This window comes from Scomber japonicus, chromosome 19, assembly GCF_027409825.1.
Source record: "Scomber japonicus isolate fScoJap1 chromosome 19, fScoJap1.pri, whole genome shotgun sequence".
NCBI lineage: Eukaryota > Metazoa > Chordata > Actinopteri > Scombriformes > Scombridae > Scomber > Scomber japonicus.
The window spans coordinates 27,873,632-27,887,851 of record NC_070596.1 but is presented as its reverse complement, the minus strand read 5'-3'; the positions used below and the strand labels follow the sequence as shown (position 1 = coordinate 27,887,851).

Sequence of the window (14,220 nt, the reverse complement as noted above, 5' to 3'; positions counted from 1 at the left end):
AGATGTCTCATTGGTCCCCGACACCACGCTTCAAGGTGTGTCTGATAACTGAGGAGTAATACTCAGCCAATAAGTTATAAGGTTTTCATCTACGATGCTGTATCTTTATTCATTCTTCCTGTCACCCTGTAGAGGAAGGACTGTGGACACCTTGGGTCAATGGGGATATTATTTATAGATCCCTGAGTTGCAGTTGGGCTGCCAGGATTGACTGCCAAGACCCAAACCATCTCTGGCTCTGGCTCAGTGACATTCTGAACTGGTCACAAGACCAGATCCACATGAGGCCTATGCAGTTGGACGGAGGGATGGAAACAGGGAAGGTGGCATGGGAGAACAGAAATGAGGATAAAGATCATTGCAGAAAGGGTAAGGAACAAGAGATCTGTGGCCATGTAAAGCCTGTGCTGCCAACTGACACTATGGATCATATGGTCTTATGGTCAGGATTACATGAAAACCACTACAGACCTCGGATCAGCCTCCCCTCCCCTGACCAGTGACCTTTTAACTCTGAGAGTGTACGTGCAGGATGTAAGATCAGCTTTGTCCTTTCCAGAGGACACAGGACAGTTACAGACTCAGGTATTAAGAACATTTTAAGGTTTAAGTAAGAAATAATGCTTTTGAGGTAAAGTGCAACAAAAAGTTCAACTTGCATAAAGAGATATTTGACTGCAAAGCTTCTCTTAGTTAAAAATCACAAATTATTTAAAATCTCTCTTAGTTATTAGTTTTTAGGCCTTGTTGTATTTGTATCTTCACATCACCTTAACATCATCACTGCAACCTGCTTCTAGTTTTCATTCACAATTTCTATTTTAAACATTTTGACATTGAAAACTTAAAGTCACAGATGGCTCATTATTATGTAAAATTAAGCAAATGATAAAATAAAGTCAATATAATGTGGTAACTCTTCTTTGATAGATGCTAAGCATAATTTTACAACAGCTGGAGATGCATGTATAAGTAATATAAGCAGTTGAAGCCTGTCTGTGAGAGAAATAAGAAAAAGGTACAGTACCTGTAGAAAAGCTGCTCTGCCTTCTTGCTGAAGGTCTCTGGTTAAAGAGCTTTTCACTCTCCTTTCAGGGGGGGGCTCCACCCCCTAATGTGGGATTAAAAACTGTAGGCCAATCATAAGTTCAGAAACACACCATTATAAACCAATGGAGGGCTTCCAACGTGAGCTACAACAGTGGAGACTGCTGATGTGGGGCCATGATTAACCATGACCACTACGGGTCCGATATCACTGTCCAATATGACCTTGATATTTTCAACTGCAGCCACTTCCTACCACTTTGATTATCACATTATAACCCTGTGGTAACACTGAGAGTTTAATGCTATGCTACTTATCATTTTAACCACCATTTTGACAGCACATATTCAGCATTTAGAGACAAAGAACACAGCAAAGAAATAAAACAAGCAACATTTAGACACACATTCACCAACTTGACAGCACATATATGAGGAATAACAAAACATGCAGTAAACAGCAAAAATCAGAAACGCTGCAGGATCCACAGAGCAACACGCAACCAAGATACAAAACTAAAGATGTATCTTGAGGACACTAAACACTTGACAAAGTTCTTGTGATGGTTTGTGGCTTGTGGAGTTGCTGAGGTCAACAATCATTTTGGCTTGTGCAGCACATTTCTGAATTTGCTTGAGTTATCTTTATTCAAAGTGTGTTTCTGCATTGTTCTGTATTAGCAGTGTATTTCTGTATTAACTTGTGTTTATTTTATTTACAATAAGTTTGTGTATTTAGTTGTGGTTTCTCTATTGGCAACACATTTCTGCATGTTCCTTATTTGCAGTGTATTTCTGTATTTTCCTATGTTTTCTGAATATGCTTGTGGTATTTATTTTTCCTGGAAAGCAGGTTGATGAGGAAAAAGCAGTCTACTCTACACTCTAGCTTCACTGGAAGGAGACAATCCGGAAAAAGCAGGGAAAGAGAAGTGTTGACAGAGGAAAGCCTTTTTAAACAACCTCTTCTCCTTCACAGCTGACCTCCTTAGAAAGCCTAAAAGCAGGGGACTGATATGTTATTAGGAAGAAGTGGAGGATAGTGTGGCAGCAGTACTTGGCGACCCCAGCAGTGACATTCCTCTGGGTGACTGTCCTTTCCTGCTGCCAACACTCAAGCCACACACCCTTTTCAACATGGCAGACTTCACTCTAGATGAAGGAAAGGCAGTAGTGGAATAAACTAGAATAGGATCTGCTCCAGGACTGTAAGGCACCACTTAGAAGATCTATAAAAATCGCTCACAGCCACTGAAGAGACTATTAGAAGAAGCTTTTACAGACACTCCGGACAAAGAAGAAGAAGAAGAAGGAGAAGGATACTTATTAAGGATTTGCTTTGACCCTAAATAACTAAGCTCATCCGGACTTAACCAGCTTGCTAGACATTGAAGGTAAATATTCAGGTCCATCATTGCTAAAAGTCAAGACTTACATCTTATCTTGCCAGTAAGTGTGTTGACACAAGTGTCCAAAAAGGAGGAGTCCTGAGTTCATTCTTGATGTCTGAAGCACCCACCGATAATCAGTCAGATCATCAAGGAGGCAAAGACCAACAAGATACTCTCAGGCTTTGGTGAGACCATACGAATAACCAAGCATTCCCCACCAGCTGATTCAAAATGCATTGGAGAATAACAGTCAGAAAACCACAGCAACATGAAAGCTCTGTCTTTGGGAATCTTTTCTGGAGTCTGCACAGGAACAATAAACGTTGAGGTAGCCCTTGTGGACTGAACTAACAGGCTAACCATCTCTTACCAACTGAAGGAAGACCTGCACCAAGATATAATCAACGAAGGTCTAGTCAAAGGACGGCATGCAGCCTCATTCCCCATTGATGTTAGTTGCCACGGCTTGTTAGCAACAAAAATGCACTATTGGTTACAGAAAACTGGTTTGGAACAACTGAAAAAAGCCACTGGGTAGATATCCGTGGCATCTGATCATAGACTGTATAAAAGAAATGGACGTAACATCCGTGACGTCACCCATCGGTTTGTGGACTGCTGCTCGGAAGCCAAAAGTTTCAGATCTGGGCAGCGCCATCTTGAAAATTGCAGGTGCATGCTGGGAAAAATAAAAACACGGATTCTACTTATATGGGCATGAGGCGGAGCCATGGGCGGAGTGGGGAGGTTGCTATGGTTGCGAGAGCTGGATCTCAAGGACATTGGTCAATCAACCTGTCAATCAGGACGTAGCCACGCCCTAATGCATACCCTGCTTTATCATCACATATAAAATCAGGGAGGCCAAAATGTCCCAAATGAACATCATACTGCATTGAAGAAGGCTTTAAACTAGCGATTGAGACCATAAACACATTTTGAAAACGTTTACTGAGGTTAGAAATCAAGTGAGAAGTTGGTGAATTCTCCATTGACTTGTATAGAGACGGTCGCCCCCTGGTGGCCTTTTGATAGAATGCAGTTCTAAGTTACTTCCGCGTTGGCTTCATTTCAGAGGACCAGAACTCCCCGCCTGCATCTGATACCAGTTCAAGATGGTTGTGGTTGACGAGAGCTTACAGTTTGAACCTTTCTACAGGTGAAGGCTGATTTAGTCTCACCTTACACATGTAACCCTGAGATACCTGGTGAAGATGCAGAAGGGTTCCCAACCATGCAAATGCTCACCCTGCCACCAAAGAATACCACTAAGAGGGGTAACACACAACACCACATCTTAAATAGCTCCAGCAGTTTCTGAAGGTGTTTTCTAAATGTTGACAACTTGGTAAATATGCTCATTTGCTTGTGTTTTGTCTCCTTGCATGTGTTTTCTTAGGTTGAAGTGTGTTGAGACCTCATATCGTCATCTCTGCCCATCATAACAAGGATTTACAACCACGTAATCATTTTTTGCTTTTATTTTTAAGCCTGAAATGTGTAAATGTATGTACATTACACCGTGAAATGCATGGAAAAATACAACAGCAGAACTGGAAATTCAAAAGTATACAGCAATGTAGGAAAGAAAGGGTATTGTACACTAATGCATTTAAGTATTAAAAGATTCCTGACGTCAGGAATGAACCGAAATAAATGAATAAAACTAAAAAAAAAAAATACTCAGTAACAGTCAAATACAAGGATAGCAGATATCTGAAGAGGAGAGATGCTATACTCATGCTATAGACAAGTTCAGAGTCTATTGACATTCTTTACAAATGAATACTGCAGAGATCTTACTATTTCACTAAAACAGTCAACAAGGTTTAAAACATGAATAAGATTAAAAGACCACATTGACAAGGGACTTATAATAATAGTCATACATGTAAAGGAAACATAACTGTGGGATCTTGTAGCATGTAAGAAACCTTTTAGGCTGACTCTGTGTTTAAAAAGAGAAGAAATGAGGATTTAAAATCAGAAAGTTTTGTGTATAAAAAGACATGATTTTCAGCTGACGTGCTTTTGACTGTCAAGATATCAATATCCTAAATCTGCCATTAGCATATATTCAGATTTGGAATGTGTGTTATAAGCTATATATATATTTTTTTTTTGCTGTAACATGCAAATGTAATACGATAGCAACTGCAACAACATAAACCTTTAGTTTAACAGATGAGTGAAGATATAAAAATGTGTGAATCTGTGTGATGTCTGACTTAAGTGAGCATCGACGACACCGAGAAACAAAACCAGTCAGTAAGTATTAAGGTAGATAAAATATTTGAACTGTACTACAGCTGTTGAAGAAACCAAGCGTGTTTTGACACACATACATACATGAAGTCCATCATACATGAAGCTGGATTAACAACCGGGCAAAAAACAGGCAAATATCCCAGGGCTCCAGACCACCAGGGTCCCCAAAAACACCCAGGTTTGCTGTGTAGCAGTTGGTTTTTGGTCATTTTTAAAGGTCCTTCATGACCTGATCTTCTTGAGGAGGGTGCTAATGTCACAATCTAGCTTTAAGACCTTCATTATTTCTGCTAATGCTGTGTTTCAAGCCTCAAGAACAGTGTGGAGAAGAGCTGTGAGGCAGTTTTGGGTGTGGCGGCCTGTTGGCATATGTGTCTTTTGCCATTTTCTGCCTTTATTGGACAGTTGACCTGATCTTCAAGCCAAGCTCCAAACAATCTAGCTATAAGACCTTCATTATTTCTGCTAATACTGTGTTTCAAGCCCCAAGAATAGTACTGAAAAGAGCTGTGAGGCAGTTTTGGGTGTGGTGGCCTCTTGGCATGAGTTAAAAGCTGATTTTGTTCTTTGTCCAATATGTCTTTTGCCATTATTTTGCCTTTATTGGACAGTTGATGGTAGATAAGCGAACAGAGAACAAGGGAAAAGAGGAGGGCATGATATGCAACAAAGGTCCCTATAGTCAGAGTCGAACTGGGGACGTTGCAGTTGTGTGAAATGCTCTGTAACTATTCAGCTACCAGGGCGTTTCACAAGTTTGAAGCTTTGACCTTTGAGCTGCAACATATCCAGTTTCAGTCTGGCCAGTGACCTTTGTTGCATCTCTAAATATTTCACTTCATCTTCAATCATCTGTCTACTGTGTATCTGTAGTAAAAAAGATTTAAAAGACTGGTTGTTTAAGGGAGAAAAAAAGACTTATTTGGGTCAGACTCAATACTGTCACCAACCTTGTTTCCAGCAATAGAAGCAACCACTGGTAACCCTGCTGCTCAAAGTTGGTTGATAGCTGGTGTAGTGGACATTACACATTCATTAGGAAAGTTTCTTCCTGTTAAAAAGGGAGTTTTTTCTTGCCACTGTTGCCAAGTGCTTGCTCATGTGGGAATGTTGGGTCTCTTCAAAATTAAAACCTGAAGAGTTCGGTTTAGAACCTGCTCTATGTCTAAAGAGCCTTGAGATAACTCTGTTGTGATTTGGTGCTATACAAATAAAGATTGATTGATTGATTGATTGAGTGATTTATGAATGTTACTCTACTTCTGCTGGATGTGTATAGTCAACTATTTGCTCACACCTTTTTGACAATAAAATGTTGAGTGTCATGTTTAAGAGGTCAATTCTGCTGCTTCCAAATATCCACGTACATGTACACAATTTACTAATCTATAGGCCCAAAAACACACAGGTCTGAAGGACGGTTTCGGCTCCCTGTGAGTATGTTTCTATGCACATTGGTCTCCTGTTTTTGAGTATAATCCATAGACTGTATAAAAGAAATGGACTTAACATCCGTGAGGTCACCCATTTGTTTGTGGACTGCTGCTCGGAAGCCAATAGTTTCGGATCTGGGCAGCGCCATCTTGAAAATTTCAGGTGCATGCTGGGAAAAATAAAAACATAGATTCTACTTATATGGGCATGAGGCGGGGCCATGGGCGGAGTGGGGAGGTTGCTATGGTTGCGGGGTCTGGATCTCGAGGACATTGGTCAATCAACCTGTCAATCAGGACGTAGCCACGCCCTAATGCATACCCTGCTTTATCGTCACATATAAAATCAGGGAGGCCAAAATGTCCCAAATGAACATCAGACTGCATTGAAGAAGGCTTTAAACTAGCGATTGAGACCATAAACACATTTTGAAAACGATTACTGAGGTTAGAAATCAAGTGAGAAGTTGGTGAATTCTCCATTGACTTGTATAGAGACGGTCGCCCCCTGGTGGCCTTTTGATATAATGCATTTCTAAGTTACTTCCGCGTTGGCTTCATTTCAAAGGACCAGAACTCCCTGCCTGTTTCTATCAGAGTACTGCGAGTACAGTATCTTATCCAGGTTTTGGATTCTCAATATAACGTAATCATAACAAGCATAATGGTGCACATATAAACACACTCAATGGTTTTATTGGAATTAATTGGGCGCCATATTGGAGCACAGGATTCACTTCTCTAAATTCATCCTTCACATATGCTGTAATTACATGTTGCATATTCCTAAAATCAATTAGTCTTTAATTAAACTACCACACAGCAAACCCAGGGCTCTGTAATATTCCAGCATAGACATTTTAACAATGCACAGAGAGAGGGGGGGGGGGGGAAGGTGTTAATAGAAACCTCAGCAGCTCCAAGCAGGTAAATCCGGTCATTATAATACAAATAAAGAAAAAAAAAAAAAAGTAATGTGACAGTGTTTATGTGCAAGACTATACCGAGGCAGATTGTTTTGGTATTTACAAAGTGATAGCAGCAACTGGATACTTTCTAAGTCCCATGTTTAGAAGCTAACATGGTTTGTCTCTACAGTCATAACTGTACGATTGTATGGCAAAGAGTTGTGTTTGTGTTATACAGTCCATTCTGTTTAACTAAACCCTACAACATCAGGTATTCATACAATACAACAAGGCACATTTTCTCCTGAGTTTCCTAAAAGAACGACGAGTACCGTTTCATGTAACTTCAACAACTTCTTCTTCTTCTTCTTCATTACGATTTAATCTCTTCTGTTAATTCATGTTGATACTGGTAGCTGTAAAGTATGTACATTGAGTCTGTGTGATGTATGATTGTGTATATATTAAAATTAAGTTAGGATTAGCCAGGTGGTACTCGAGGTTCGATCTTCAGTGAGAGCTCATAGAGAGTATCTTCGTCCATCACCAGCGTTTTATCCAAGAGGAACTGAGTCACCTGGGGGAAAAAAAAAGGTAGGTGGAGATGACATTTTGTGTTAAAAGATGGATTTTAATCACTTTATACTGCATAAATAATGTCATAGTAAAAGAAGTGGGGTATGTTTTATTAGACATACCTTGGGTTGGTGCTCTATCCTGTAAGGTGCTTGCTGGAACTGACGAATCTCACGAATAATATGAGAAATCTGACAGAGAGAGAGAGGGAGAGTTACTGCTGCCATTCTAACCAAGTCTCTCATGTAAAACAGATAATGTCCTGGTTTATTAAAAGTAGGGCTGTCAACGTTACGCGTTAATCGCAATTCGATTAATGCAATCCATAACGCGTTAATTTTTTTTTAATCGCATTTTAATTTTGCAAGCCTTTTTGTCCTTTCTACTCCCCCGTAGACGGCTCCTCTAGCTGTAGCGCTATGCTTTGAAGTGGCCTCCTGCAGTAAACCTACCGCGCTGATGGAAAGTAAGAGAGCTACTGGACTTTTGAACGGCTTGTTTAACTTTAAAACACTTCCAGACGCTTCAGTTGACAAGTCAAAAGTAAAATGCAACCTGTGTCAAACGGAGTTTAACTACCACCGGAGTACGTGGAGTTTGAGTTAGCACCTCCACGCTAAACACCCAGGTGCAGCCAAGCCAGCCTCAGCTCCACCAAAGGACCATTTTGGAGTGTGGGAGTCGCAGCAGAGCCGTGATTGATTCCCAGTTAAGACACTCTGGTAAGAAATGCTTTACATTATGGGCTTAAAACTGCCTTCAAATGGAAAATAACAGGATTTTAAACATGCAATTCAAATCGCCATTAATCGTGATTAACTATGGAAATTCTGCGATTAATCTCGATTTAAAAAATTGATCGTTTGACAGCCCTAATTAAAAGGTTTTAAAAAAGCAAATGTCAACTTAGTCATTTGACCTTTTGCTCCCCTTTGTCATCTCTACATTATTGTTGCAATATCGATATCGAGATATTGGTCAAAAATATTGTGATACTTGATTTTGTCCATATCACCCAGCCCTCCTTGAAACTCTCTAAATAGAGTTTGAAATGTTGAATTAAAATAAAATTACTCTTAAAAAAAATCTCTCTCAAACTACAGACCCATGCTTCAACATGTGGAAATACTCCAAACCTTTGACTTGCTGAGTTCTGGTTGCAAAGCTATGATCGGACATTTGATATTCCAAGTAGGTCTTTACTGTTGGTCAATTTACGTCTTTAATAATATTATATAAGAACAGAAGAGGAGGGAAAGAGTATATATATTTACCATCCTCATCTTGGAGAAGTTGACCAAGCCCTCCTCAGTGAAGTTGGGCGTTCCCTCTTCAATGAAAGCCAGGTCAGTGAGGTACATGCCCAGGTACGGGACACATGGAGGGTTACAGCTGCACACAAATACACACATTAAACATCACATTAGGCTGAGTTTAACCCTTACATACTGTTCATATTCTACACCCTCGCAGTTTGTTCTCCTCATAAAAAGTGTCTATACCAAATGTTGAACCACAGATGTGTTTAGAAAGCATCAATAGTCGATCTGACTGATCAATACATGTGATTAAACCTTGATTAATGTTTCAGAGAGCAGAGAGAGTGTATTTATTATAACTCATAACTACTATCTTATTAAAACTATTAACTATTCATTTCACATTTCACTGGCAATAGATACGACTCAATTTTTTTTTTTTTTTTTTTTAAAGTATATTTTTTCGGGCTTTTTTGCCTTTAATGTACAGGACAGTAGAGATAGACAGGAAACTGGAGGCAGAGAGGGGGGGAATGACACGCAGGATAAGACCACTTGGCGCGGGATTCGAACCGGGGTCGCCTGCAACGAGGACTATAGCCTCAACACATGGGGCGGGTGCTCTACCCGCTGAGCTATGCTCAACCCCAATACGGCTCAAATTTGACCGAGAACAGCCTCAATGGACAAACATTTGTAGCATCTAAACCAGAGGTGTCAAACTCATTTTCATTCAAGGGCCAAATACAGCCCAATATGATCTCATGTGGGCTGGATCACTACAAAGATGGAGGGGCTGAAGGAAAAGAAGGAGGAGAAGAAAGAGAAAACAGGAAGGAAAGCTTGAAGGAAGAAAGGAAGAAAGGAAGGAAAGAAGGAAGAAAAGAAGGAAGAAAAGAAGGAAGGAAGGAAAAGAGGAAGAAGGAAACTGGGCCTGATTGGACCTCTCGGCGGGCCGGTTATGGCCCACGGGCCGCATGTTTGACACCCCTGATATTATGATATTTTAATATATTTTCATTTTGGGCCATCACATTTCAGAGTAAGAGACATCTGGGGTGTTTTTACAGCTGTCAAATGTGTCTTTTTTTTCTTTTCCTATTTACTTTTTCAGCGTCTCTCTGAGATTCTTGAACCTTCCCTCTGATGAAACGGTCTTCTGCAGCCGGTCCATGAGCGCCTTCGTCTAGAAAACAAGAAAACATTTGATGTAGAGAGGAAGTTTTATTTTTAACAACCCATTTTTATGAGACCGGATGAATCCCGACCTGTTTGCAGACTTTGGCCCAGGTCTTCTTCAGCCTGTAGATGGCGCTGCGGTTGAGGGCGGAGGTGATCTCCAGCACACCGTTGTAGTTGTTGAGGCAGCGGCAGATATCGGCCACCGCCAGCCACTTCTCTATGGAGCTGGCTCTGGAGCCCACGTCAGTATGAGTCATGATCTGAGACGCCACCAGGTTACTCATCTGTGGGGAGAAGGTGAGAAAGTCACAATATTTACAAAGATGAGAGATTATTCTTCTCATCAGTGAATCCTCTACTCTACGCTGTTTGTTATGTACATTTACCGAAAATGAATGCAGTCTAACAATGCTAAGTTCACGTTAAATTAGTTTTAGAGATTAAATTCCCACATTTAGCATTTATAAACGGTATATAAAGACTTAATAAATGGTTTATAACCATAGACTGTATAAAAGAAATGGACGTAACATCCGTGACGTCACCCATTGGTTTGTGGACTGCTGCTCGGAAGCCAATAGTTTCCAATCTAGGCAGCGCCATCTTGAAAATTTCAGGTGCATGCTGGGAAAAATAAAAACACGGATTCTACTTATATAGGCATGAGGCGGAGCCATGGGCGGAACGGGGAGGTTGCTATGGTTGCGAGGCTGGATCTCGAGGACATTGGTCAATCAACCTGTCAATCAGGACGTAGCCACGCCCTAATGCATACCCTGCTTTATCGTCACATATAAAATCAGGGAGGCCAAAATGTCCCAAATGAACATCACACTGCATTGAAGAAGGCTTTAAACTAGCGATTGAGACCATAAACACATTTTGAAAACGTTTACTGAGGTTAGAAATCAAGTGAGAAGTTGGTGAATTCTCCATTGACTTGTATAGAGACGGTCGCCCCCTGGTGGCCTTTTGATAGAATGCAGTTCTAAGTTACTTCCTGGTTGGCCTCATTTCAGAGGACCAGGACTCCCCGCCTGGTTTATAACACACTGTAATGTAATTGCACGCAGCTATAAGTGTTTAATAATGCATTAATCAACAAATATAACTCCTCTTGTATCTGTATAAACGGATAATGAATAATAATATAGTAAAACACACATGTAAAAATATAAAATATGTCTTCACAGGAGAAGTTGAAATAGTTGTTTCAAATAGTGTACACTTATATCTGCTTAAAGCTACATTTTAGTGTGTAATAAACCATTAAATAAATATTTATATACTGCTTTATAAATGCTAAATAGACACAAAGTCTTACCACTAGATGGAACTGGCAACTCATTTTATGTCCATGTGATTTTATTGTATTTTTTACAGTGTGTGAAGTCTCATTAATATATTGGAACTATATATATGACTATATATTACTATATATTGAAAACTGCACATGTTAAAGCTCTTCTGATTTTATATATCAATAACTAGTTGTTTATTTATAGGGAAAATAGACAGATGTAAATGTTTATAATGGGCTAATCCAATAAATAATAATAAAGAAATCAGAGTTCTTCATCAAATTGAAACATAATACTACGACTACTACTACTAATAATAATAGAATGAACTTTATTTCTATCAATAGCACCTTTCCAAACTGAAGTTACAAGGTGTTCCACATATTAACAGAATAACATAATAAAATCAATAATCAACATTATTGATAATAATGAAAAAGACTGTTTCTGACTCACATCATTGAAGTGCTGGCTGGTTTTCATGATGTACGGCGTTCTCTCAGACTTGTCGACCTTCATCCAGCCCTGACCCAGGAACTCTCTGCAGGAAACCAGACGTCACACACAGAGCAGTCAGATCAGTTTTCAGCAGAAATAAGTCATGAAGTCAACAATACTTTAGTTTAACTCGCTTATTTCCACTACACAATTTAACACATTATTATAAAGATATTGATTATAGCTGCTCTCCCTTATGAAGAATATATCACTCTATTCCTCGGATCCCCCTTCCTTCCTTCCTTGTGTACTTCCTCCATTCCTTCATTCCTTCCTTACTTCCCTTCCTTTCCTTTCTCTTTTCCTTTCTCCATCTCCCTTCCTTCCTTCTGTCCTTCCTCCCTTCCTACTTTCCTTTCTTCCTTCCTCCATTACCTCCTTCCTTCTTTCTTCCCTTCCTTCCTTCCTTCCTTCCCTCCTTCCTTCTGTCCTTACTCCCTTCCTTCATTCCTTCCCTTCCTTCTTCTTCCCTTCCTACTTTCCTTCCTTCCTCCCTTCCTTCCTTCCGTTCCTTCTTCTTCCCTTCCCTCCTTCCTTCCTTCCTCCCTTCTTTCCTTCCTTCCTCTTTTCTTTTCTCTATCCCCCTTCCTTCCTTCTCTCCTTCCTCCCTCCCTCCATTCCTTCCTTCCTTCCTCCTCTCCTTCCTTCCTTCCTTCCTTCCTTCCTTCCTTCCTTCCTTCCTTCCTTCCTCCCTCCCTCCCTCCCTCCCTCCATTCCTTCCTCTTTTCCTTTCTCCATCCCCCTTCCTTCCTTCTGTCCTTCCTCCCTTCCTACTTTCCTTCCTTCCTTCCTTCCTCCGTCCAGCCCCTTTCTTTCTTCTGTCCTTCCTCCTTTCTTTCATTCCTTCCTTCCTCTTTTCCTTTTTCCCTCCCTCCCCCTTCCTTCCTTCCTCCCTTCCTTCCTTTCCTTCTTCCTCCCTTCCTTTCCTTTCTCTCTTCCTTTCTCCATCTCCCTTCCTTCCTTCTGTCCTTCCTCCCTTCCTACTTTCCTTTCTTCTTTCCTCCATTACCTCCTTCCTTCTTTCTTCCCTTCCTTCCTTCTGTCCTTACTCGCTTCCTACTTTCCTTCCTTCCTTCCTTCCTTCTTCCTCCCTTCCTTTCTCCATCCCCCTTCCTTCCTTCTGTCCTTCCTCCATTCCTTCCTTCCTTCCTCCCTCCCTCCCTCCATTCCTTCCTCTTTTCCTTTCTCCATCCCCCCTTCCTTCCTTCTGTCCTTCCTCCCTTCCTACTTTCCTTCCTTCCTTCCTTCCTCCGTCCAGCCCCTTCCTTTCTCCATCCCCCTTCCTTCCTTCCTTCCTTCCTCCTCTCTTTCTTTCCTTCTTTCCTTCCTTCTTTCTTTTCCTCCCTTCTTTCCTTCTCCCTCCCTCCTTCTCTCTTTCTTTCCTTCTGTCCTTCCTCCCTTCCTTCTTTCCTTTCTCCATCCCCCTTCCTTCCATCTATCCTTCCCTCCTTCCTTCTTCCTCCCTTCCTCTTTTCCTTCCCTCCTTCCTTCCTTGACTCGAGGACAGCAGGAGGGTTAAAGTCACATGTAAACACTCACTCATAGGGAATACTCCTGAACACAATGTGATCCAGTAGTGTGATCTGTTCTGCCAGCTCCATGGCCGACAGAGACTCAAAACACTCCGCTTTGGGACTCTCCCCCTACAAAACACACACACACACACACACACACACACACACACACACACACACACACACACACACACATATATATTATTAATAAGGAAGGAAAGGAGTAAGGACGAAAAGAGGAAGGAATTTAGGAGAGAAGGAAGGGAGGAAGGAAAGGAAGGAAAGGAGTAAGGAGGGAAGGAAGGACAGGAGTAAGGAGGGGGGAAGGAAGGAAGGAAGGAAAGAAGGAAGGAAGGAAGGAAGGAAGGAAGGAAGGAAGGAAGGAAGGAAAAGATTTAGTAGAGAGGGAGGGAGGGAAGAAGGAAAGGAGGAAGGAAGGAAGGAAAGAAGGACAGGAGTAAGGAGGGAGGAAGGAAGGAAGGAAAGGGTTAAGTAGAGAGGGAGGGAGGGAGGAAGGAAAGCAGGAAAGGAGGAAGGGGGGGAAGGAAGGAAGGAAGGAGGAAGGAGCAAAGAAAGGTGAGGAGGGAAAGAAGGAAGGAAGGAAGGAACAGTCAAAAGAGAGACGGGGTCAATTTGACCCGAGAGGACGACAGGAAGGTTAAATAACTATAACGCTACACTAGTTAAGCTATATTCCAGCTATGACTGTTCAGGTGTAACTATGGTTGTCGTGGTTACGGGGTTATTCCTGGTTATTATTCTTACCACGATGAGTGTAGCAGCGGACAGCTTTTCTGCTCCATCATATCAGGAGATAAATTATTTTAAAAGGTTTAATAACTA

General features: G+C 41.1%; 1 protein-coding gene across 1 annotated transcript in view; it reads right to left on the bottom strand.

Moving 5' to 3' along the window:
• Positions 1–7,528: 7,528 nt before the first annotated feature.
• Positions 7,529–14,220, bottom strand: part of LOC128380689 (ras-specific guanine nucleotide-releasing factor 2-like) — a 66,065-nt gene continuing 59,373 nt past the window's right edge. Inside the window, 8 exon segments of the mRNA XM_053340555.1 lie at positions 7,529–7,624; positions 7,746–7,814; positions 8,898–9,015; positions 9,989–10,068; positions 10,151–10,348; positions 11,822–11,906; positions 13,403–13,514; positions 14,150–14,171. Coding sequence (XP_053196530.1) covers positions 7,529–7,624; positions 7,746–7,814; positions 8,898–9,015; positions 9,989–10,068; positions 10,151–10,348; positions 11,822–11,906; positions 13,403–13,514; positions 14,150–14,171 — 780 coding nt within the window.